This window comes from Bufo gargarizans, unplaced genomic scaffold (genome assembly GCF_014858855.1).
Source record: "Bufo gargarizans isolate SCDJY-AF-19 unplaced genomic scaffold, ASM1485885v1 original_scaffold_1076_pilon, whole genome shotgun sequence".
Lineage (NCBI taxonomy): Eukaryota > Metazoa > Chordata > Amphibia > Anura > Bufonidae > Bufo > Bufo gargarizans.
In genome coordinates this window covers 95,232-121,419 of record NW_025334225.1, presented here as the reverse complement: position 1 = coordinate 121,419, position 26,188 = coordinate 95,232, and the positions used below count along the sequence as shown (strand labels likewise).

Sequence of the window (26,188 nt, the reverse complement as noted above, 5' to 3'; positions counted from 1 at the left end):
CCAAAAAGCTGGACATTTGTTATCCCTTTCCAGCGGATTCTGTGACCACGTGGACATCCCCGCCTAAGGTTGATCCTCCCGTGGCTCGCCTGTCCAAAAGCACTACTATTCCTGTACAGGACGGATCTTCCCTCCAGTCTGTTGAGGACCGTCGTACGGAATCCCTCTCCAAGGCCATATTTACTGCCTCTGGTTCGGCCCTTAGACCGGTCTTTGCCTCCGCCTGGGTTGGCAAAGCGGTCTCTGAATGGGGTTTGCAACTGGAACGGGAGTTAGGGTCGGACGTCCCTGTTCAGGACCTCCGTTCCTTAGCCCAACTAATTGTTCAGGCCGGAAAATTCGTCTGTGAGGCCTCCCTTGATGCGGGTGCCCTCATTGCCCGTTCCTCTGCCCTGGCAGTTTCTGTCAGGAGGGAACTCTGGCTGAAGGTTTGGGCGGCGGACGCCGCTTCCAAACGCTCTTTGGCCGGCCTACCATTCACGGGTTCCCGCCTGTTCGGAACCCGTCTGGACGAACTTATATCAGAGGCCACGGGTGGGAAGAGTACTCACCTCCCCCAGTCCAGGCCAATGGGCGCCCCCCGTGGTCGCGCTGGTTCGTCCCGTTTTCGGTCCTTTCGCAAGCCCACCGGGTCTGGCCCAGCCCAGGATAGACGCAAGAAGCCGTTTTTTCGGACGCAACCTACCTGGCGCAAGTCCCAGCCTGCACGGGCTCCCACAGGCCAGCAGCCCTCTGCCTGAAGGTGCGCCCCCACCCACCCGGGTGGGGGGCCGCCTTCTCCTATTCAGGAACGTATGGCGGGCCCACATCTCAGACGCATGGGCGCTCGAGATTGTATCTTGCGGATACAAAATCGAATTTGCGTCCATTCCGCCAGACCGTTTCTTCCGATCCCGTCCTCCGCGAGATCCCGTACGAGTGGCCGCCTTCTTCGCGGCCATTCACTCTCTAATGGACAAGGGTGTCGTCGCCCCCGTGCCTCCGACGGAAAGGTTCAGGGGGTTCTACTCGAACCTCTTCGTGGTTCCCAAGAAGGAAGGCTCAGTGCGTCCGATCTTGGACCTAAAACGCCTGAACCGTTTTCTCCGACTGCAGAGATTCCGGATGGAGTCTCTCAGGTCCGCAGTGGCCTCCCTGGAAAGAGGGGATTTCATGGCCTCAATCGACATTCAGGATGCATACCTCCACGTTCCGGTTGCTCCATGTCATCACCGCTTCCTGCGCTTCGCGGTGGGGGACGATCACTTCCAATTCGTCGCCCTTCCCTTTGGTCTGGCGACGGCTCCTCGAGTGTTCACCAAGGTCCTGGCCCCTGTCTTGGCCCTTCTACGTTCAAGAAGTGTTTTTCTTCTCCCATACTTGGACGACATCCTGGTCAAGGCACCCTCCTTCTCTCAGACATCCCGCAGTGTGGAACTCACTCTGGAGACCCTGACGCGGTTCGGTTGGATTATCAACCACCCCAAATCTTCCCTTACCCCCTCCAGACGGCTGATCTTCCTGGGGATGCTCCTGGATACAGAGTTGGCGGAGGTCCGCCTTCCGTCGGACAAGCGTCTGGCCCTTCGCGGGTCGGTTCGCAGTCTCCTCCGTCATCACCGCCCTTCCCTCAGATCCAGCATGCGGTTGTTGGGAAAGATGGTTGCCTGTTTCGAAGCGGTGCCGTTCGCACAATTCCGATCCCGCACCTTTCAGAGGGCAATTCTGTCGGCCTGGGACAAATCACCGAGGAGTCTGGACAGGACCTTTCTTCTGCCTCCCCTGGCTCGGGCTTCCCTCGGCTGGTGGTTGCATATCCCTCTAAGGGGGAAGTCCTTCCTTCCACTGAACTGGCTGGTGATTACCACAGATGCCAGCTTACGGGGGTGGGGGGGGTTTTTCCCTCCCCGGTCCGTCCAGGGCGTTTGGTCTCTATCGGAGTCCAGACTTCCAATCAATATTCTGGAACTGAGGGCGATTCTTCTGTCCCTCAGACACTGGACCCATCTGCTGAGGGGCCACCCTGTTCGGATCCAATCGGACAATGCCACGGCTGTGGCATACATAAACCATCAGGGAGGCACTCGCAGCGATGCAAGAGGTGACCCTCATTCTCCTCTGGGCGGAGACGCACGTGCCGGCCTTATCTGCGATTTACATCCCGGGGGTGGACAACTGGGCGGCGGATTTCCTCAGCCGGTCCACCATCGACCCGGGAGAATGGTCCCTGCACCCAGAGGTGTTCGAAGCCCTTTGTCTTCGCTGGGGTCGCCCCGACGTGGACCTCATGGCCTCCAAATTCAACCACAAGGTCCCCCTATACCTGGCCAGGGCACGGGACCCGAAGGCATACGGCGCCGACGCGCTCGTCCTTCCGTGGCGCGAATTCTCCCTTCTGTACGTCTTTCCTCCTTTTCCCCTCCTGCCACGGGTTCTTCGGAGGATCGCGGCAGAGGGCGTCCCCGCGATTCTAATCGCCCCGGATTGGCCCCGCCAGTCTTGGTACGCCGACCTAATGTTGCTGTTGGCAGACGCACCGTGGCCACTGCCCTCCAGGGAAGACCTTCTCTCTCAGGGACCGATCTTCCACGAGCATTTAGGCTCGCTACGTTTGACGGCGTGGCTATTGAGACCGCCGTCTTAACGCGACGGGGTTTCTCCGCGGACGTAGTCCGCACCATGATCCGGGCTCGTAAGCCCGTATCCTCTAGGATCTACTATCGGGTTTGGAGGTCCTATCTGGGGTTCTGTGAGTCCCGGAGCATCCCACCTCTCCGGTTTTCTCTTCCCACAATCCTGTCCTTCCTCCAGTCGGGTCTGGACCTGGGGCTGTGCCTCAGTTCTCTGAAGGGTCAGATTTCGGCGCTGTCTATTCTTCTCCAGCGTCCCCTGGCCCCTCTAGGGCCAATTAAGACCTTTTTACAAGGGGTGGCTCACTCTGTTCCGCCGTACCGCCCTCCAGTTCCTTCCTGGGACCTGAATGTGGTGCTCTCGTCGCTCCAATCAGCCCCCTTCGAGCCTTTACGGGAGGTCTCCCTTCGCCTTCTGTCCTGCAAGGTCATCTTTCTTGTGGCCGTCACGTCTCTCCGACGGGTGTCGGAGTTAGCGGCTCTTTCTTGCTCCGAACCTTTCCTGATCTTCCACCAGGATAAGGTTGTGCTTCGGCCTGTCCCGACTTTCCTGCCAAAGGTGGTCTCCGCCTTTCACATCAATGAGGACATCGTCCTTCCGTCGCTCTGTCCCTCTCCTTCCCACCCCAGAGAACGGGAACTGCACCGTCTGGATGTGGTCAGGGCGTTGAGGATTTACTTGGAGGTCACCGGGTCCTTTCGGCGCACGGACTCCCTGTTTGTGGTTCCGGAGGGTTCGCGCAAAGGGTTGGCGGTCTCCAAGGTGGCTATTGCCCGTTTCATTAAACTGGCGGTGTCTGAGGCTTATCGAGCCAAGGGCAGACCTCCGCCTTTCGGCGTCACTGCTCATTCCACCAGAGCAGTCGGAGCTTCCTGGGCGCAGAGGCATCGGGCCTCGGCTGAACAGTTGTGCAAAGCAGCCACTTGGTCCTCTCTGCACACTTTCACAAAGTTCTATAGGGTGCATACGCATGCATCAGCGGATGCTGCTTTGGGCCGCCTGGTTTTGCAGGCAGCGGTTTCCTGATGCTCTGGTGGTGTTCCGCCTTGGGTTTGTGGTCCCTCCCTTCTTGGACTGCTCTTGAACGTCCCAAGGTCTTTGTCCCCCAAGGAAAATGGGCGAGAAAAGGAGATTTTTGTATAACTTACCAGTTAAATCTCTTTCTCGCTCTTCCTTGGGGGACACAGCACCCACCCTTCTGTGTTTGGTTACAGGGTTATGGTCTGGCGCCCCGTTGGGTTGCTGGCTGGTTGTTTCCGTTATTGGTTGTTATCCTTTCACTACTTGGACACGCAACTGGTAGCCTCTATCTCCAGGCTGAGGGTATAGCTGATGGAGGAGGGGCTTAACAGTTTTACTTAGTGTCACGCCTCCTAGGGAGCTGAGCTATACCCAAGGTCTGTGTCCCCCAAGGAAGAGCGAGAAAGAGATTTAACTGGTAAGTTATACAAAAATCTCCTTTTTCTCTGCGTTGCGCTGCGATCCCTGATTGTGATGTGGCCCTGTGAACATTTATCAGCTTTTTCTCTACTTGTCAGAGAAAAAGCAGGGCAAGTGCAGTGGCCTTGTGGTCCTCTGACAAGCAGAGAAGATATATAGTCGGGGGCTTCATCATCTGTCTATATTTTGACGAATTACAGAATAGTGATTTATAGGGTAACACCCATATATTCTGCACTTGTCAGTAGAAGCTCCAACATAGCCCCGTCAGTATTATGATGGCTCAGTGTGTTACACTATAGGTGACGGAATGTCTGAAAATAATCACTTGCATCATCATTTATGTACGTCTGTAAATCTAGCCCTCACGTTAGATCCATCTGTATGTGTATATCGATATTAATATACTTATGTGCACACCAAAGACCTTGATGGTGGGGTAGCTTTCCATGTTGACCATCGTAGTCCTTGCTTTCATTTTACCACTGGTCCATGAAAAACTGGTTGTGCGTGGTTGATTATTCTGGGCAACTTCTTTGCTATAATTTCCAAATTTCTCCCCATGTCTCGACATTTTGGCAGAACATCATGCTTTATCTCCAGGCTTCTTGAGTTTGCTCTACGTCTGTTGCTCAACATGCTTCTAACGTATTTACTCCACTGTGTCGTGACTGGATCCACAGTCGGCCTTTGCACCCCACATCTACATTGTGTGCGCGGAAACGTTCACAAATATATTTCCAGCAATTAGTTCTCAGCTTCTGCAAAGTGATGCTATCCATATGGTCACCCAGCAGCATAGCAAAAAACACATTTTGGTGCATCCTGTGATAAATTTTGTGGTGGTGGATCTTGCTAGAAAGCGTTAAGAACTTTTATTTTCTTTGCTCCACCTCTTGGTCGGCTTACGTTAGACCGTTTATTTTGCAGTGTTAATCTTGTGGGGGTTGCAATTCCACTTGGCGGCTCCCCCTTTTATAGACCTGTTTCAGTATTGGCTTGTGAAGCACAAAGGGGGGAATTTATTACTCGCCCGCATCCCAGAATCTTCAGAATGGGGCCACTCGCTCCAGTTTTGAAAAGTGGATGGTAACGTGTTATGGTATGGTTATCCTGTCGAGGAGAATTTAAACCAGATTTATTAACTTGGCTTTTTCTCTAAAAAATAAAAAAAAGCACAAATTTTCGCAGATTAACATCAATACAGAAGTGTTAGGCCTAAATGCACTACATTTTTTAAAATAATTTTATCTACTTGTATAGCAGTGACACGCGACATTTGTTAAACTTGGCACGATTTACGGCTTCACATCTCCTGTAAAACTGACTTCCCTTTGCAATTGGGCCCCATGCACATGTCCGTATTTTAGATCTGTATCCAATCGTTTGTTGTCTGCATCAGTATGTCCGTTCTGCGGCCTTGCAAATAAAGATAGAACATGTCCTATTCTTGTCCTTTTTGCGGACAAGAATAAGACATTTCTACAGGGGGGTGGAAAAAGAAATGGCACCATGCACATGGCCGGTATCTGTGTTTTGCAGGTCCATGGTTTGCAGACTGCAAAACACATACGGTCATGTGCATGGGGCCTTAAAGGGGTTTTACGGATTTTCATATTGATGATTTATCCTTAGAATCAATAAGAGATCGTCAGGGGTCCGACTCCAGGCATCGCCAATCACTGAAGCTCCAATGAGCGCCGCAGCTTACCAAGCGCAGTCCATTTAAAGGGACTGTGCGTGGTTTTACAGTTCAGCCCCATTCACTTCGAATGGGACTGAGGTGCGCCTAGGCCATGTGACAGATGAACATGTCACACGGCCTCTTCAACTCCGGGCACCCCCGCCAATCTCATATTGGTGACCTATCCTGAGGATAGGTAATTAGTATTAAAATCCTGGAAAACCCCTTTAATCTCCCTTATTTTGTCCAAACACACACGTCTTTTTAGACCTAATTTGAGCCATAAGTCTGGTGCATTTGGCTTAGTAAATATTCCCCCATGTCTTACTAGTTTTCTGGACGTCAGGGCTAGGAAGAACACGACCCAGTGCTACCAATCGAACGTATACTTTTTTTTATTTTGTTACAGGATTATATTGTATTCTCGTTTGTGGACACTCGTGGTTGGATTTATTCCAAAAAAGACAAACAGAGGTACCTACAACATTTTTTTTATTTTTTAGTATTTTTTTTCATACAATTAAAAAAAAAAATTAAATGTAAAAATAGTGTTTTTTTTTTTTTTCTTTCAGACCTTTTTGGCTACAGATGATTACAGGAGTTGTTCCTTCATAAAAAGAACTTTCATTAGTTACTTTCCCGGTAAGTCTTGTGAAGGATTATCATCCATAAAAGAATCCCTTGGAATAAAAAGTAAATTAATAACTATTTCTTCTATATTTTAGGTCGGCTGAAGAGTTAATTGCTCCCATTCAGTTATGCCGTCGTGTATAATTAAAGGTTGCTTCAACACGTGGAAGACAAAAGACTCCAATGTTATTCTTCATGTCTTCCCAAAAGATAAGGACGGAATAAAACTTTGGCTAAGCCAGTCCCCGGAAAACTTCCCGAATGTTGACGAGCTGGTTGAGAAAGTATACTCCCAAAATAAATATGGCACCGTTAGATTGTGCTCGAAACATTTCAACGACGATCAGTATTTCCACGAGGGAACACGACGAAGACTCAGGCCGAACGCTGTTCCTACCATTTTCATACCCGAAAGTTTACCTTCTGAGAAAGTAAAGAAAAAGGGCATTAAACGAAAGAGAGCATCAAAAAATGATGAAACCGGAGAAGGAGCTTCGAGCAGTGTCCTGTTTTATTCGCAGACATCCGATCCTAACAACCCGCTCGTCCAGCAAGTTTTGCCATCACACTTGCATATTGTGCTTCCAAGTACGAGCCTGCTGTCAATGGGAAAACCCAGAATGTACGACAAGGCCGTCAACACAGATTACTTCGTTGATAAAAAATGCAGAGCGGTGGGGACAGATCCCCATTTTGGCAAGAGAAATTGCGTCACCCAAACGTTGCCTTGGAAGGGGAAATCTCAGGGTTCACTCTGTACCATTTTAATGGGAGATTTAATAAAACCTCTTCCGAGAACATCTGAACCCAACCTTTGGCAAAACAAAAACGCCACGTCCTCTAATATAGGCACCTTAAACCATACTTTTTTTCCCAGAACCTCCCAAACGTTGACTGGGCGTGCCGCCAACATAATAATTCCGAGGCAGAAAGAAGTGAAGCTAGAATTTGGTAGTCGTGAAAAAGAGCCTTATGGTGACCACGGTGGATCACCATCATCCGTTCCTCCGGTCCTTCTGAGGGAAATCAAAGAGGAGAGGATGAGTCCTACACCAGAAAGCGATGGAACGCAACTTTCTGAACTGGATTATTCTAAAGTTGTGGTTAAAAGCGAAGATGGCGATAGTGATGAGTCTGAGGCCGAATCTAACACAGACGTCTCGGAAAACGATAATTCGTCTACCAAGGATGCTTCTGAGGGACATTTCAGTGACCCTGATAACGACGGCAATTTTACAGTTTTAAAAAGCTGTTTATACGATCTGATCAAGCTGATTCGATGCCAGTATCGCGGCATGTGTAACGCCACATTGACGAATGTTCAGGTCAAAACCTTAGGCACAGTGACCGCCATTGATGTCCTGTGCTCCAACGGCCACAACTCTACCCTTTATCACAGCGAAGCCACAAAAGCTCGAATGGCTCTTGGAAACCGTCTCAGTCCTTCTCAGCAGCGCGAGTCTTCAGAAACTGAGACGTTTTTCCACAATTTTGAATATGATGATCTCTCTGATTAAATACTGTAGGCTGAACAAACCGTATGCGTTTCCAACCTTTCACCACCACTGGCAAAAAGAAAAAGCTGCAAATTTGGTTTGGAAATTTGACTGGTTTTCCATGATATGGGCTTTCTAGGGTTTTCGTCAAAGAACTGCATTCCATGTTTGAGAAGACCACAAAGAAAATAGCGTATTTCAGCAGGTGGATCCGCCATTGACCTCAGTTGGTCCTTAAAGGGAATCTATTGACAGAAAATTCATTGTTAAACCAGGCACCATGGGGGTCGTTATCACTCTCACTGCGCCTTGATTTGTGCCAGAATTTGTGGCCCACTCTTGCTGCGCCAAATATATGAAGTATATTTTATTTTCTCAACCTTCTAGACAAAGGTTCTAGACTTGCCCTAGGTTTACATCTTGCATTGTGAAATCCTGCAGGCTGTTGCGGCAGAGAAAAAGCTTGCTGGAGTTCACTGTATCCAGCATAGCAGGAGAATGCCGCAAACCACCTATTCTGGGACCTGAAGGGGATCCAGCCACCTTCCGGTAAAGTCCTGCAATTTTTTGTCTGTCTGAAAGCCAGCATTTCTGCCAGAACGCGGTCAGATCCCATTAATGTTAAAGGGTTTTTGGTGGTACATGGCATTATCTGGCTATGTCGGGTATAGTGATCCTGCAAAATGTTCCTCTGCTGCATTTCACCATGCAGATGTTGAACGTTCCCTTTGCACCAGATTTTTTTTTTTTTTTTTTATTTGCGCCTATTTTCTCCGTGTTTTGTTGCAGTCTTAGGTCTTTGGTGCATGGTTTGAACAGAAACTATATCCGCTCCAAGGTGGTATAAAAAGTGGTGTAACATTCTGATAGCATGAAGCCCTATTGAGCATTGTGTTGCATCTTCCCTTCACTTTCCAGTACTGGCTCACAGATTTAGATACATTTAACAACCCAATCATCTAAAACTGGAGCAGGCACAATATTCTGTCACCAAATAGGCCTGGCTTAGTTATATCTGCCCCACTGTTTTGTAGGGCTACCTTTCACTTAGCGATCCGTTGCGTCATGCAATGTTTCATATAATGATTGTCAGTGGTGACGCAAAGCGACAGCTGCCCAACAGTCGCAGAAAACCCATCTTGTGTCGCATGCCGAGTGCGACTGCTCATCCTTGAGACGTGAATTGCCTGCGACATGTCTATATTCTTACAGCAAAGCCACATTTCTAAAATTGTCGCATGACGGCAAGTTGCAGACAAGTCACCATGTTTTTGAAGTGCGTGATCTGCAAGTCTTGCGACATATGGTGCCGTGTAGCCGCACACTTATTCAAGATAAAAAGTATTTTTTATCCATAAGCAAATGAGCAGTTAAGTGCACTGAGGGCGGACCAAAGCACTCTGTGCACCCTTGCCTCTCAATGAAAGTCAACTTTTTTTTTTTTTTTGTCAGTACTTATACATACAAAACAGAGAGGATGGAATTGTCATCTCTCTAAAACCCTATACAATTTACAAAGACACAACATAACAGTTCTGCTTCCTCTGCTGGCCTCTCCCTCCTTTTGATTGACCTTGCATAGTCCTCTTACCTGGTCCTACCAATCAAGAAGGAGAGGGAGGAGCTGGCAGAGGAAGCAGGAGGAGCAGAGGTGCACAGAGTGGCTTGGGGCCGCCCTCGGTGCACCTAACTGCTCATTTGCACATGGTTTAAAAGTTCTTTTTCACCAGAATAAAGCAACAGATTGCTGAGTGAAAGGTATCATTACATTCTGCTGAGTTAGCCCTACAAAGCATTGTGCCTGGTTTGGAGTGAATTTGATGGTAGCCGACTCCCTTTTAAGGTTTCCTGCATGCGGTCATGTCAATTTTCCAGTCCACATATAACGGATCTGTAAAGTACAGAAAACTGTTCTCATCGGCAATACGGACAAGAATAGGACATTATCTAGAATTTCTGGAGCGGCCACACCAATCTGCAAAAATAGTCAGTCAGTGTGCGATCTGCAAAAATATGCAGTCCATTGCATACCTATCACCTGGCTGTAATGTCAGGTAAAAAAAAAAAGCTAAAAACTGTTACTTAAACACCGTCTCAGACTGATGGAAAAAAAATAAACACCTTTTGGTCGTGTGCCAAAACGTGCGAAGAGGACCTTTTAATCTCTTGGTAATGAAATGGTTGACTGTAGACTGCCACGCTTCTCCTTCTGGACTCTAGCATTGCCAGCGCAGTGAATTAAGGCGTAAAATAAACTCTGAAATGTATTACAACAAACTTTTGTGATGCTCTTTTCTCCTACAATGGCCTGACGGTGCAGGGATGGTTGTGGAGCAGGGGAGTCTGTGGCTGCCATGTAGGTGCCCATCCTGAACTCCTACTAGGGTCAATTTCATAAGAAGCCAGTTTTTGGAGTGCGAAATGAGATCTGAGAACCTGGAGGAACCCACACAGACGTGGGATGGACATACAAACGCAGCTCCCTAGTGCTAACCCCTGACCGTGCTGCCCATTGTGAACCAAACTTTCTTACGAGGTATCTGACCTCTTTCCTTTTGCCATATTGGAAAGCTTGATGTCTGCCACAGCAGTGTGCTAAATATTGCGCAAAGAAAATACATTTTTTTTATCTGTGAGGTGTTAGCTGGGACAGATCTGGTACCCCTCTGTCAAAATTGGTCTTGGACAGCAGTTGTTTGTACATCCGGATCTGGACAAAGACTTACTATTTGGTTGAATTTTCTGGAGCAAGGAAGGCATCGGTGGTTAAGACGCTTTCCGACCCGGTCGTAGCTTGTGAAGCCAGCACTTGGAGATGTTGAGTCTGTCCTAGGAGGAGAGAGAAACTTTTGGGGGGGCCTCGTACTATTGTACCTGTTTCAAAAGCAGATGATTATGAAATAATTTATGCCTCCAAATCAAGAATCCAGAACTAAAACCACTCTGGTGTTCTCCGCCTTATGGGATTTTAATGAGAAAAATACGTACTATAAATCCTGTGCCAAGTACGGCTTTCTTTCAGATTGTCCTGTTTTTAACAATTCTTGGTTTTGCTTTCAAACCTTTCTTTTTAGTAGTACTTTTTTTTTTTTTGGTTTGAAATGTTCCCAGGCGCTTTTTTTTTAAACATTTTAAAACATGTCCATTATAACTGATTAAACGTATGTGAAATGAGCTATCCATACGACAGTTTAAAAAAAAAATTGTGTCCAACTCTCATTCTTTATCTGCTTGCTGTACTGTTCTGTAGGGAAAGGAGTTTATTAGAAATAAGTTCTTCCAACCATGTACAGAATTCTATTCACACTCTGCACATACCTGCAAATATGACTTTATATTATTATAATGCCCTGCGGTCCTGTTACAAAGTCCAGGATGGGAAATCGCACCCCCACAGGGAGCTCGCTCGTCTGAAACTGGGCTTTAAAGGGGATGTGTCATCCGAAAATGAGCTATTGATTAGATCACGTTTTTGTGTTAAACATATTTTTAATGTTCCATGTCACTATCTATATTTAAACAAAAACAATAAAATCCTGCAGTTCTCGCACTGGCCACTAAGCCTAATAATGGGCGACACTTTACTGCAGTTATCTGCTTATCTGGCATTCTAATCCTCTGTATAGATATGACAGGATCCACCATTCACAATAGGTGATTGTCACATCTTATCTAGTCTTTCCTTGTACTATGACCTGGGCACAGGTCATAGAAGTCAATGAGGACCCCTCCTGTCCATTGTGTGGACCCATGGGGCTGCCGTAAAGCACTTTTCTCAATGCTTTCTAAATGCTGTTAAAAGCTCAGGGAAGATGGCCGCCCCTGTAATCATGTTTAGGAAATAGCATAAATCTGCAATCACAAATTTAAAGCAAATTAGAAATAAATTGTGTTGCTCGCTGGGTTTTAACTGGCAAATAAGATTTTCGGTGACGCTTTTCCTGTAAAGGGGTTTTCTGGGATGCAAATATTGATAGCCTGTTCTCAGGATAGGTCATCAATAGGGATGAGCGAATCAACTTCAGATGAAACATCCAAAGTTGATTTGCATAAAAGTTTGTTTCAATACTTTATGGAGCGAGCGCTCCGTACAGCATTAGAATGTATTGGCTCCGATGAGCAGAAGTTGAGACTTCGGGTAATAACTTCATAAATTAATTTGTAGTGTAAAAAAACATTTCCGGAACTCGGGTTTGGATCCAAGTGGTACTCTTGCTCCTTACAGTATTGGAACGAAGTTTTATGAGAATCGACTTTGCATGTTTCATCTGAAGTCTATTCGCTCATCCCTAGTCATCAGTATCAGACTGTCGGGGTCTGACACCCTGCAACCCCGCCGATCAGCAGTAGACAGAAGGCTCCCCCCCAATGTGTAGTTTCCGGCGTTTGTGTTCTGCACCTCTGCTCCCATCCCTTGAATCGTAGCTGAGCTGCACTACCTCGGCATCGCCACTACACAGTGTATGGAGCCTTCTGCTTCCAGCTCTGCCTGAAGCATCTGATTGGTTGCTTCAAACCCAGACCTATCCTGAGAATAGGCCATCAATATCTAAATACTATTTTTTATTTATTTTGTAATATTTTCCAATAATGTGTAAATCAAAAGATCAGTGAAATCCACTCTAGTTTCTCTTTGGATGCAGGTAGATCCATTATAGTGCAGACCACACATGGTATGGGTACCCATTGCCAAGAATTGTGAACTGACCGCATTTAACGCCTTGTTCGGACTGGGCACTTTTTATCATTATTTCAGTCACAAGTGCCAGCCCGACCACTGTTCTAATGATCATTATAAATCCCTATGATGCTGATAGTCGGTCTGAGATTTACAGTAGTGTTACAGATGGTAAATTATGCCCACATTATGGCAGTCTGAAACCAAGCCTTAAAGGGGCTCTGCAGTTTGTTTAAACTGATGATCTATCCTCTTGATAGATCATCAGCATCTGATCGGCGGGGGTCCGACACCCGGGACCCCCGTCGATCAGCTGTTTTAGAAGGAGTGAACGGGCTTAGCCGCGCCCAGGCCTGTGATACTAGTCGTGACGTCACTGTGCCAGCGGTAAACAGTGAGAAGACCGCGGTGCTGCTGGAGCGCCACTGCCTTTTCAAACAGCTGGTCGGCCTGGGTCCCGGGTGTTGGACCCCCGCCGATCAGATGCTGATGATCTATCCAGAGGATAGATCATCAGTTTAAACAAAACTGCAGAACCCCTTTAAAGCTACAGTAAAATAAAAAAATATAGTTGCATGCCATTTTAATAATAATTGTTGACTTTGTATTTAAAAGCACTCAATATCTGTGTGATGATTGGCAAGATCTCCTTGACTGTTTTGTAAGATTGTTTTCAACTGTGTGAAAGTTACCAATAACTTTATGCTGAATCCAGAAGTGGGCAATAGGCTCTGGCTAAGGCTGCATTCACATGACCGTGGGTCAGCCGTGCCCATTTTGCAGACTGCAAAACACGAGCACCAGCCATGTGTACTCCGCATCGCGTGTGGACCCATTGACATCATTGGGCCTGCGAGATACAAGCAAAGATTGAACATGTCTTATCTTTTGCGGTGCGGTCCCGATAACACCACGTAGGCCCTTTCAGGTCTGTGCTGCAAAAGATAGGACACGTCCTATCTTCGGCCGTATCTTGCAATTCCCTTACCCATTGAAGTTAATAGGTCCGCACCACGATGCAGAGTGCACATGGCCGGTGAGAGTGCAGATCCGTGGATTGCTGTCAAAACGGACACCATTGTGTGAATGCGACCTAAGGACAATAAACTTTTTGTCTGAAATGCATAACCACATTCCTGGATCCCTTGCACCATGAGTGCTCTTAAAGTAATGCAAGTGTCGGAGAATCTTCTGTTTACACTGCGCGCCATAAACCATGTGGATAGTGCTTTACTCCGAAGCACCGCCCCTTATTAGACTTTACCGTAACGGTGGGCCTGCCCCTCTCTTCCTCTTGTTTGCGTGGACACCTGTTTTACTGACAGCTACTTATCTTTCCATTGAATGAAAGAAACCTATGTAGGGGCTTCACACGTTTCAGATTCCGAGTGAATTTGCAGGAAATCTACATTCTGTTGTTGCCAAAAGGACTCTGCGTTGCTGTTCAGACGGCTACGAAGTCTTTGGGAAGGACATGGTGTCCTTACTCGGGTTATTTCCATTAAATGGGGCTAATCTGTGGTTAGATCCACAGCATACAAAGTACAAATCCGCAGCAAAAATCAGCGGGTCAGGCTTGGATCTTTGCCGTGAATTCTGCTGCTAATGCACATTGGATTTTTCCGAAAATAAGCTTTACAGATATTGAAATGTTTTATTAAAGGATCGACTGTGTCCAGAAATCCTGGCAGTACAGGCGCTTGACATAAGTTAAGACCTTATACGAATGGGTGTGTTTAAATATTAAGTATAAGTATTACAAAAAGCTGGACAATGAAGTGATGAAGTGCGGAGGATCTATGGTAATGTAAGGCCAAGTTCACACTTAAGTTATTTGGTCAGTTATTTCTATCAGGGCTTATTCAGACGGCCATATGTACGGGTCTGTATCCGTTCTGCAATTTTGCGGAACGGGTGTAGACCCATTAATTTCAATGGAGCCGCAAAGGATACAGGCGGCACACTGTGTGTTGTCCGTACCTGTGGTTTCGTTCTGTGATCCTTCAAATAATAAAACATGTCCTACTCTTGTCCACAAGAATAGGCATTTCTATCATAGGACTGGCCCTGTGTGTTCGCAAAATGCAGAATGCACACGGCCGGCATCCATCTTTTGCGGAACGCAAAACATGGCCGTCTGATCCATTATTGTGAGCCAAAACCAGGATCGGGTCAAAAACACAGAACAGGTACAGATCTTTCCATTACACCTAATCTGAGTAGGCTTCACTACTGGTTTTGGCTCACAATAACTGATAGAAATAACTGACCAAATAACTGAAGTGTGAACTTGGCCTAACATGGAGAGGGTGTAGAGGCGAGAGTTAATTTGGAGAGGAGATGTAGAGGTGAGGGTGCGAGGTGAGATGAAGAAAGGGATGTAGATTGTGAGACTATATGACGAGGAGAAGGGGGGAGGTATGGATATTGTGGGACACAGAATAGGTTGTTGAGGTGATGATACAGTGACACGGAGAAGGGGATGTGGATACAGTGACACAGGCTGTCGAGGTGTGGATTTTGTGTGACATGGAGAAGGGAATGTAGACGTGAGGATATGGTGCCTGAGAAGGAAGTGTGAGGATATGACATGAGAAAGGAGGTGTAAATGATCAGTGAGTGCAGGACGGAGACATGCTCTGGCTCCTCAGGGGTGGGGTTACAAGAACAGTGCTGTAATTAATTACTGGCAGATTGTGAAAGGGGCATATGGGCAGCACTGCTGCCCACCCACCAGCCAGTAATGGAGCAGAGAAAGCAGTGGTGCTCATTTGCATATTAAGGAATAGTATCATAACTCTGGAACGGAGCCTCCGATCAACAAAAAAGTGTTTTTAATCGGGTGAACCAGAGCGATGTGTCTATGCAAACAGTGGGATAGGGAGGTCGCTGGTGACAGATTCCCTTTAAAGGGGTTGTCTCATCATGGACAATGGGGGCAGGAGCAGCTCTATGAAGTGCCTTTTGCGCTGTGGCATTAGAAGAATTCTTCTCTGACTTTTAGTCTAACCAGACTGTCTATTACTCTGTAATTCCTCTAGCGCCGTTCTAAGGAAACAGTAGATTTAATAGCACACCAAATGCTTGAAATAACTTCTTTATTAACTTTCACTTTTCTTCATATAACACTGCCGCCTCCGCAGCAGATAGTCCATGTACAAAACACGTGTTGCATAAAGATTCATAAAATGGCGGTATGAATAAGATGGTGGTTAAACTGTTCAATCTTGTCATTCAACATAAAATGGTGGATATATTTCTCTCGAGTATCTGTACTGTCACTTTAAGTTATTTAAGCACTTTGTGATCTCTGAGAGGTATATCTGAGGTCTAACTAATAGTTCTACTTGCTGAATTTGGTTGCAGTATGCAGTTAGCAGTAACTATTTGCAGATTGGTTGAGTATGATCTGGTATGGTTGTATGCAATTTGGATTGCAATATCAAACTTGAGTTTGCAATTGCTTATGATCTGGTATGAGCAATTCGAAGTTTGTATGAAATGTGGCTTGCAATTGGTGGAACTGTAAGTAAACACGCATCTGGTTCAGTATACAGTTCTAATCACTATATTAACAGTAGGAGCATTATATAACTGTTTTAAATACCTATTTTGGCCTCTCTGCTTCCATAAAACACAGCTTTTAGTGGAGTGAATGTCTCTTCAGCTTCTCTGGTGAATAGAAATTTCTAGCAGCTCCTCCTAGGGAAGTTCCCACACAGGCTGTGTGAGAGGCTGGCTGTGATTGGTCTAGACTCCTGCCCAGCAACAACAGTTTAACTCTCTCCGCTTTCTGTTTCTGCTGTGTTATTGAGCTTACCTCACATCCATATAATGAATCTTAAAGGCATATTATATTTTCTGCTTCTGTGAACACAATATATAGAACAGTTATGACATCCAAACATGAAGTCACTGTAAATATCTCTGCTTTTGTCTTTAACACACAAACATAGGAACTGTATTAAGGTTATTGGCAGGTCTAGCTGTATACACACACAAGCTATATTAGCAACCTAGGACAGGTCTTAGCTGGCCAGCTACAGGGCATATCTCTAGGATATGCCCCCATTGTCTTATAGGTGCGGGTCCCACTGCTGGAACCCGCACCTATATCGAGAACTGAGCCCCTCCATTCATTTTTTATGGGGCTGGCGAAAATAGCCGAGCACTGGCTCGGCTATTTCCGTTGGCCCCATAGAAATGAACGGGAGCAGGGGCCGCTCATGCACAGTACGCTCCCATTCACTTCTGTGGGGTGCCGGCATGGTGATGGCTGGACCACAGTCCTCCAGCCACCACCTTGCTGGGCTCCATTCTCAATAAAGGTGCTGGGACCCGCACCTATAGGACAATGGGGGCATAGCCTAGCGATATGCCTCCATTGTCCATGATAAGACAACCCCTTTATGTCCTGGTGTTGATTTTTACCATTAGATGGCACTTCCCATTTAATATTATTATTATTTATTATTTTTTTAAGAGGGTTCATAGGATAACCCCTATATTTGGATGTACTGTATTACTGCCTTAAGTTCTCACAGGTTCTTCCCTCTGTAATTTGGCACCGCAGTGTTGTCAGAAGTACAGATCAGCCAATCAGAATCAACATTAAAATTTTCTACAGTCCTAGCCAAAAGTTTTTAGACTGACACAAACGTTGATTTTCACAAAGTTTGCTGCTTCAGTGTTTTTGAATTTTGCCAGGTGTTTCTACGGTATATTGAAGTTCAATTATAAGCATTTCATAACGGAAGCGCAAAATTCCACCTCATCCCGTACTGAGGACGGTTATACAGTTGAATTCAAGAGGGCACCTGTTGCTGCTGGCTAGGTGCATAGGTACCTGATGTTCCTAGCATTAACCCTTTAAGCCACGGAGGTTTTTTCATTTTCGTGTTTGTTTTTCCACTCTCACCCTTTCTGGGGCCATATTTTATTATTTTTATTTATTTTTTCATTCACATAGCCATATGAGGAAAAGTTGCACTTTCTAATTCCACCATTTAATATTGCATACGATATAGTGGAGAGCTGGGATAAATCCAAATGGGGTGAAATTGGGGAGAAAAAAAATTGCATTGCCGCAACAGTTTTATGGGTTTTGTTTTTACGACGTTCCTTATACAGTAAAACTGACCAGTTACTTTCATTCTCCAGGTCAGTACTATTACGGCGATACCATATATGTATCGTTTTTCTTGCATTTTTATATTCCAAAAAATAATAAACCTTTCAAGAAAAATTATTTGCAATCTTCGGACTCCTATAACTTTTTTTGTAGTTATGTGTATGGGGTTGTGTACAACAGTTTGATCACTTTTTTATTTATTTTTTGTGGGAGGAGAAGCAACCAAAAAAACAGTGAACTGGCTATTTTGACTTTTTTTTTTTTTTTTCCATATCACCATTTTCCGTATGAGATAAATATTTTGACATTTTAATAGTATGGGAGTTTTCGCGTGCGGCAATGCCCATAATGTGTATATTTTATGTTTTCTTTATTTTCATCTTGGGGAAAGTGAGGTGATATGAATTTTTTCATTTTTTTTACATCATTAGATTGCTGTTTTCATAGACTGCAGTGCATTAGGTTTATGAGAATTGCACTATGTTCCTATGGGGCTCTGCCACAGGCAGGGGCTCCATAGGAATGAATGTGCAGCAGCCTCCAGTCACACAGGAGGACAGGGGTGCCTCACACACACTCCAGCTACCCCAATACCCGCTGGGGGGAGGCCGGAGCACACCCGGTAGCGCACGTTTCCAGGTTTTAGGTCATGTTTGAGGGTTACGTTACTGCTGGTTGCGGACTTTTAACAGCAGACACCCAGAGGCTATGTGTGGAGTTGCTTCTCATCCAAGCAAGTGGGCTCCCTCGGAATTTTGCTTAAGGACGCTGCAATGAATAAAGAATGGGATCAAAACCTCCTCCAAGAGCAACTTGTGTGAAATTGTGAGTCACTCCAGGCACTGATTAGACAGGAATGGGTTGCCATCAGTCTGTATCTGACCTAGAAGCCGATATCCAGCACGTCAGGGCGAATTGAAGAAGTCTTGAAAAAGAAGGGTCACCACTGGAAATATTGAGTCTGCATAAACTTGATGGATTTCTCAATAAAAGGTAAAAAGAAACTTAGGAAATACTTATTGTACTTCAGTATACCATAGAAAAGATCCAAAAATACTGGAGCATCAAACTTTGTGAAAACCAAAATTTGCAGCAGTCTCAAAACTTTTTGACCACGACTGTAGACCAGAAAAGATCTGGTTGGTTGCCTGCTGGAGTGAGTTGTCCGAGTACAGGAAGTGTTGTAGATGGGGCTTCTCTTCAGAGGTGCAGCCCACCGATGGTGTCACCATCTGATAATCAGAGCTTGGGTTAGAGATAAAATATATATATATCAATTTTTATTTATTTTTTTACTCACTTAGAGATGTTCCGGCTCTCGGCTGGACAAAAAACGCTGCTTGTCAAACTCGTGGCCCTCCAGCTGTCATGCCTGGACATCCTACAGCTATCAGGGCATGCTGGGAGTTGTAGTTTTGCAACAGCTGGTGGGCCATGAGTTTGACATCCGTGCACTAGCAGCTAGGGTTCATACATCCATGTGTCTGCAACACTGAATATGAGTTTTATTTCCTCAGAAGACAAAAAAAGACAGCAAGTCCAAGAAGAAGGAGAAGAAAAAGAAACGAGAGTCCAGTCCTGTGCAGATATCCAAGGTGCGGTCTAGGTTCCTCCATTGTAAATGGCTGGATCAGATAAAAATAAATTCCTTATGAGCTAATTCCAGTGATCACACGGACCTGTGTCCAGGGCTCCAAGCATAAAGCTGCTCCCTAGTAGTGGAGCCGATTTTTTGCAAAAAAAATGTCCAGAGCTTAGTGCCCCAGACACAAGTGTGTGCTTGCCCTCGATGTGTACCTTTGCAACCATTTTTCTTATGCTCCAGTGCATCTTCTGTAAAAATGTAAGCAATTTTGCAAGTAGTCTTGATTACAAAATAGCCTAGTTTAGTGTATACAGCTCCTATATAGACATGTGTCTCCATAATGGGGCTGATTTACTAATGCTGTCTAATAGTAAAACAGCTTAAACATAGCCTTCGTCCGATTTATGACAGTGGATGTTGGCTTGGTGTACTTCCAAGAATTTGTGAGAATTTTTGGCACTTTCTTTGGAATACGATAACACCTTTAAAAAGGACCTTTCACCTGTAAAAACAATGTGAACTAAGTATGCTGACATGGAGAGCGGCGCCCGGGGATCTCACTGCACTTACTATTCTCCCCGGGCGCCGCTCCGTTCTCCCGTTATAGGCTCCGGTACCTTTGCTCTGTAAGTTATAGTAGGCGGTGTCCCCTTGTCCTGTGGGCGTCTCCTCCTCCTAGGCTGCAGCGCTGGCCAATCGCAGCGCACAGCTCACAGCCTGGGAGAAAAAAGATTGTATTATTTTCCCTTATAACATGGTTAGAAGGGAAAATAATAGCATTCATTCTGAATACAGAATGCATAGTAAAATAGTGATGGAGGGGTTAAAAAAAATAATAATAATTTTACTCACCTTAGTCCACTTGCTCGCGTAGCCGGCATCTCCTTCTGTCTTCATCTTAGCTTTGTGTAGCAACAGGACCTGTGGTGACGTCACAGTCATCACATGGTCCATCACATGATCTTTTTCAGTATTAAAAAGCTCAGACAACTCCTTTAAACCACACTCCTTTTCCCAAACGGTCATGCCCTTTCCAATAACCCACGCCCCTTGTCAGGCAAGCTGGAAAAGTGTCTAAAACAGTTAGGCCTCTTTCACACGGCCTAATGAATGGGTCAGGATTCAGTGCGGGTGCAATGCGTTCAACTCACGCATCACATCCGCGCGGAATACTCGCCCCCTGTGAAAGGGGCCTTAAAGGGGTTTTCTGGGTTCAGAGCTGAACCCGAACACACCTACATTTTCCCCCAGGCAGCCCCCCCTGATGTTGCCCAGCAGTGTTCCCGGTGACGCCACCGGCTCTGATGGGTGGGCTTTAGCGCTGCCCTAGCCGTTTTACAGGCTAGGGCAGTGCTAATGCTCGCCCATTAGAGCCGGTGACATCACCAGGCTCACTGCTGGGCGGAAGCCTCCGCCTAGCAGTCTTTATGGAGAGCCCAGTACGTCACCGGACCCCCATGAAAATGCCTTTGCCCTGCGCGATTCAGCGCGGGGGGGGCTGTCTGGTTGAAATTCTGGGCATGTCTGGGTTCAGCTCTGAACCTGGACAACCCATTTAAGGGTGTTTTCCACTCCTTTACATGCGTTTGCCTGTCCTCAGGATAAGTCATCAATATCTGATCATCAGGGGTCTGACAGCCCGCACCCCTGCCAATCTGCTGTTCTGTAGTGCTGGTGGTACACAGGTCTGTCCATTGTGTATCGGATAGAGCCGGTTACTGCAGCATTGAAGTGAATGGGGAGCCGCACTACAGTAACCAGCTACATCAACTGCACAACGGACAGAGCTGTGGTTCTGGTGCTGGCTTCCGGCACTGGACCTCCTACGGAACAGCCGATTGGCGGGAATGAGGGGTGTCAATCAGACCCTAAGGATAGGCCATCACTTGTAAAGGATTGAACAACCCCTTTAAAAAAATGTGGTGCAGGGTATGTAAGCCATTTTTTTGGGCTTGCATTGTCAAAATTTTGCCATAGTAAATATGCCCCTTTGTAATCCCCCAAAAAGTTTATTGAAATTTTTAGATATATACTTTACAATATGTTGTGCCACTGAGCGAAGCTTTGTAATGTATGTAGCCTGCCAGTCTGGGGGTCACAATGAATGATGGGGTCTGTCACCAATATTTCATTCACCTCTATATTGTGTAGGTATATTGATGCAGAGAAATCTAGTAGTAGTATAATATGTCAGCGTGTACATGAGCTCGCCCCCATGGGATGATGACCTGGTACAGTGGGCATCCATACATCAACGAAACCGCAGCACTCTCTCATCTCTTTAAATATCCTTTATTCCATCAAATTCATGCGATGTTTCGACCTGAACGGTCTTGCTTGAAAAAGACCGTTCAGGTCGAAACGTCGCATGAATTTGATGGAATAAAGGATATTTAAAGAGACGAGAGAGTGCTGCGGTTTCGTTGATGTATGGATGCCTGCTTGGAGGGACGCTACGGACTGGCATCTAACACCGCGCGCACCACCACATATAAGGCCAGTATACCACTAATGGAGATCAGGGTTATAGGTGGCGCTGTACACACAATGATCTCCTTATGTTACCCTTATCATGAGCGGCTGGAGGATACGGTAAAAGGGAAATCCAATGTAGGCTAATGAAGATTATAAGAAATCCCTGTGCTCAGGGAAGAGGTCCTGGGCTACTTTCACACTAGCGTTTTTACGGGATGCGGCAGGGTTCAGCAAAAACGCTTCCGTTACTGATAATACAACCGTCTGCATCCTTTATGAATGGATCCAGTTGTATTATCTGTAACATAGCCAAGACGGATCCATCATGAACTCCATTGAAAGTCCCCATTGACTTTCCTTGGGGGTCATGCCGGATCCGTCTTGCTCCGCATCTCAGGACGGCAAGCAAACTACAACATGTTGCGGTTTGCTCTCCGGTCTGGGAACGCAACTAAACAGAATGGAATGCATTTTGGAGAACTCCATTCTGTTCAATTCAGTTTTGTCCCGACTGACAATGAATGGGGACAAAACCGAAGCGTTGTTTTTTTTTTTTTTTTTTTTTCCTGTATTAAACCCCTATGACGGATCTCAATACCGGAAAACTAAAACGCTAGAGTGAAAGTAGCCTTGTCTAGTAGTCCCTTGTCCATTTCTGCTTTCACTTCCCTTCCTCGAAATCCAAAATGTGGACATGCAAACTGTAGAGGTGGTCAAGGTGGTCCAGCATCAGTGATTTCTTCCAGACACAGTCCATGGTTGTATGTAGTATTGAAGCTCCGCTCCATTGACGTAAATGCCACACATAACCACCAGACAGGTATGGCACAGTTTTTAGAAGAAAACGGCCACATTTTTCAAATCCTGGACAACCCTTTAATTATTTAAACCTTTAAGAGAAGTAGAAGGCAGAACTTTGGCAAAATTGCATGTGTTTAAAGGAGTATTCCCATTTTGGCATATGCATTAGATGGGCTGTCACTGTGTGATTGGGGTTCCAACTGCTATGACCCCCTCAATCCAATCCCTTCATTGTTTGGCCGCCTGGCTGTGCGGGGAACTGCAGCCAACTCCATTCAAGTGATTGCGGCCAGCTGTATAGCTGGTGATTAAGAGTGCTGCCGTGCAGGGAAATACAGTGAATGGCTGTTGTCTTGAGTCAGTGTTGGCCCTTTCATTCTCTGGGCCTCCTATAGATATTTCATCACTATAGAAGTATCCCTTTAAACATATACGCAAGCTTTTAATCTGAAATTTAGGCTGGGTTCACACCTGAGCGTTTTACAGCGCGTTCCTACGCGCTGTAAAACGCTCAACAAGGAGAAACCAATGCTTCCCTATGGGAATGGTTCTCACCTGGGCGTCTTACAGCGCGTACGATCGCGCTGTAAAACGCCCGACGCCCCAAGAAGTACATGAGCTTCTTTGGGGCGTCTTGTCACGCGTTCCCGTACATACACTTCAGCGGGAACGCGCGACAATGGGCGTTCGCTTGTCTCTGTATGCGCGATTGCAAACTCTGGTACAATCACGCATACAGAGCGCTCCATCGCGAACGCTCAGGTCTGAACCCAGCGTAAAGGTTTCCTTGTCTGTAGGAATACAGCAAAAGTGTTTCTGCAGCTTGTAGAAAGAAGATGAAATTACAAATGGTCTTTAGAAGAATATAAAAGCTATGTCCTGTGATCACAGCAGCATCAGCATTGTTTCAATCATGTTGTTTCTGAAGGGTGAAAGTGGAGGACAAGGGTCAGCAACCTCCAGCACTCCACCTGTGGTGAAACTACAACTTCCAGCATGCTCAAAGAACAGCCAAGCAAGTATGCATGCTTGAAGTTGTAGTTTCCCCATAGCTGGTGTTCTGAATGTTGCTGATCCCTGGTGTAGGAGGCGTATCGTAAGCTTAGTGGGCTTACAGAGGAAGATTCACGATGAGAAGAAACCTTTTGTCTGGATAGCCCGGATGCCTACTGACACAGAAATCGCAGTATGGCACATAGCTTACTTTGGCACGTGGTATGTAATTCTCAGGAGCACCTTGTCTACACAAGGAGATTTCAAATGACATTACCTTGTTATTCTTTGTCCACCAGTACTTAAAAGATAAAAAGAAGAGTGAGAATTACAGTATGATCACAGGGAAGAAGATCAAGATGAAAGTGAAGAAGAGCAAAGAGGACAAAGAGGTAAGTCCTGAGGAGAGCACTTCCCGACTAGACAACATCAACACATTTTGATATGTAATAGCTATCTGTGGGAAACCACATAGACAGAAAGGGGGGAAGAAGCAGACGGAGGGTTCTGGGGGCATCTGAGGTGCTTTACGGGACCATTTGAATTATCTGAGGGGGCATCTAGAAGGCACTTATAGAGGCATCCATGGGTATAGACAGTGATTGTGCCACTTTTCCAATTGTTGAAAAGTTTTCCATTAAAATGTTTATAGGGAGCACACAATGCATTAGTAATGAGGTGCACTAATTTCCAAAATGTGTGCAATGCCGTAAATAAAGTAAATAAAAGGTTTTGAGATAAGGAAATAGGGTCTTTTTTATTTCGCAAATACACACCACTCTTGTCTGAGCTATGACTAGTCTTAAGCTGCAATACCAGACATGGTCAATGCACAGGAGTGGCGCTGTTTATAGAAAAACAAAACTGCACCCCTTTTTTTTTTATTTTTTATTATTATTATTCCTATACAACCCCTTTAAATTTTTCTTTTGTGTTGCACATTTCTTCGTTTATTCCCAGTAACCTGCTGTCTGGTGACATGATGCTTTGTCTTCTTTTCTCCATAGAGAGACAGAAATCGAGCAAAACTTCTGGAATTCCTAAACTCTTCAATGTGACGGAGCAGCCAATTACGTTCTTGTTTCATTTTTCCTTTTTTTTTTTATTTTTTTTTTGTGTCAAGACAGAAACGCCATCATTATTAACGGATGCAGATCTCCTAGTCTGTGCCCACAGACAGGGTTCACTTACTGATGCACCTACGTACTGTATTCTGTTTATTCTTGCCATTGGATGCTATGGGCATCTGCTGAGTAAGTATGGTGCTTGTGGGGTCGTCCATAGGGGCAGCCCCAATTTATTTAGCCTATGGAATGTGATGCGTCAAATCAGATTTTTATTTCAATTATTCATTATAAGTGGGTGAAGCGGGGGTTTTGCGCAGTTGTATTAAATAGGACCCGTCACCTCTTTTGACGCATCTGTTTTAGTGAATACTTATATTCTACATAGAATAATGATTCTGTAGCAACGTTTTTTAAACTGTGTTGTGCCATAGCTCTGTTATTCCTCCTGGAAATGCACGGATACATTGATAACTATTCCCACTGTCAAAAGGCTGGTGGCCATGCCGGACTGCATAATGTCATACCATTTTGTCAAGAGGAATAGTAACACCCAGTTGTCAGATTATTCATTTCCAGTAGGAATAAAAACAGTACTTGGCCTTCTAAAAAGAGATGGTATTTTATGGCCAATGCATGTATTTACTAAAACAGGCAGGATGTTCGCTAGTCCCCTTTAGATGGCATGTCCACCTTTTGTTTCAATGCATCTGAAATTAAAAAGAAATTAGGCAACTTTGCGAACAGTCTTGAATAAAAATATTTTTTTGTTTTGTGTATGCAGCTCCTATTCCATTGAGGTGTCCCCATGGTTACAGACTACAAACAAACCCTGTGTAGTCAGGTCCTGCGATCATACACATCTATTTGTAATCTCCCAAACTTATGTTAGCAAAACATAGAGAACAGAGGGGAATGTGACTGCAGGATCAGACGACGCGGGGTTTGTTTGTAGTCTGTAACCATGGAGACACACAGAACTCTGTACACGAAGACTTGGGCATTCTTTTAGATGGATTAGAGAAACGGAGGAAAATGGTTTTATGGGTGGGCATTTCTTTTAACGTAATCATTGACGTACGTTTTTTTGCGGTGCTGGTTTGCGCCGTATCATTACCACTATGTGTGAACGTCGCCTAAGAGAAGAGAATCAGCCATTTGACCTATTTAATTTTTCGCTTTTGTGTTTTCAAAATCGTACTAGGTCCAGACTTTCGTAATAAACCATTTTACGGATAAATTGCGCATTCCATCTGTAAAATGAATAAAAACCATGAATATGACACTAGCCAGGCGCGATGAACTATAATGGGGATAGTCGGGTTTCCGTCGTTTTGCCTGACAAAATACTGCTGCGTTCAGTGGTGGTTTGTCATGCTCTTTTTCCGGAATCTGCGACAGAGCTTACTAATAGAATCTTCTCCATAAATGTAATTTAAAGGGGTCCTCTGACTTCAGCAAATGGCATTTATCCCGTAGAGAAAGTTTAATACAAGCCACTTACTAATGTATTGTGATTCTCCATATTGCCTCCTTTGCTGGCTGGATTCATTTTTCCATCCCATTATACACTGCTCGTTTCCATGGTTACAACCACCATG

General features: G+C 45.5%; 1 protein-coding gene across 3 annotated transcripts in view; it reads left to right on the top strand.

The window, feature by feature from the left end:
- The window catches only part of LOC122922941 (protein FAM133-like), a 46,643-nt gene extending 20,778 nt beyond the window's left edge, over positions 1-25,865 (top strand). The window contains exons 5-7 of one of the 3 annotated variants that reach the window (XM_044273716.1): positions 19,187-19,264; positions 23,823-23,915; positions 24,531-25,865. In XM_044273716.1, coding sequence (XP_044129651.1) covers positions 19,187-19,264; positions 23,823-23,915; positions 24,531-24,581 — 222 coding nt within the window. In that variant the 3' untranslated portion in view covers positions 24,582-25,865. Of the gene's footprint in view, positions 1-6,143; positions 6,209-6,283; positions 6,377-6,459; positions 11,307-19,186; positions 19,265-23,822; positions 23,916-24,530 lie in introns of those variants that run through there. The other 2 variants (XM_044273714.1, XM_044273715.1) reach the window with 2 other exon arrangements.
- The last annotated feature ends 323 nt before the right edge of the window (positions 25,866-26,188 follow it).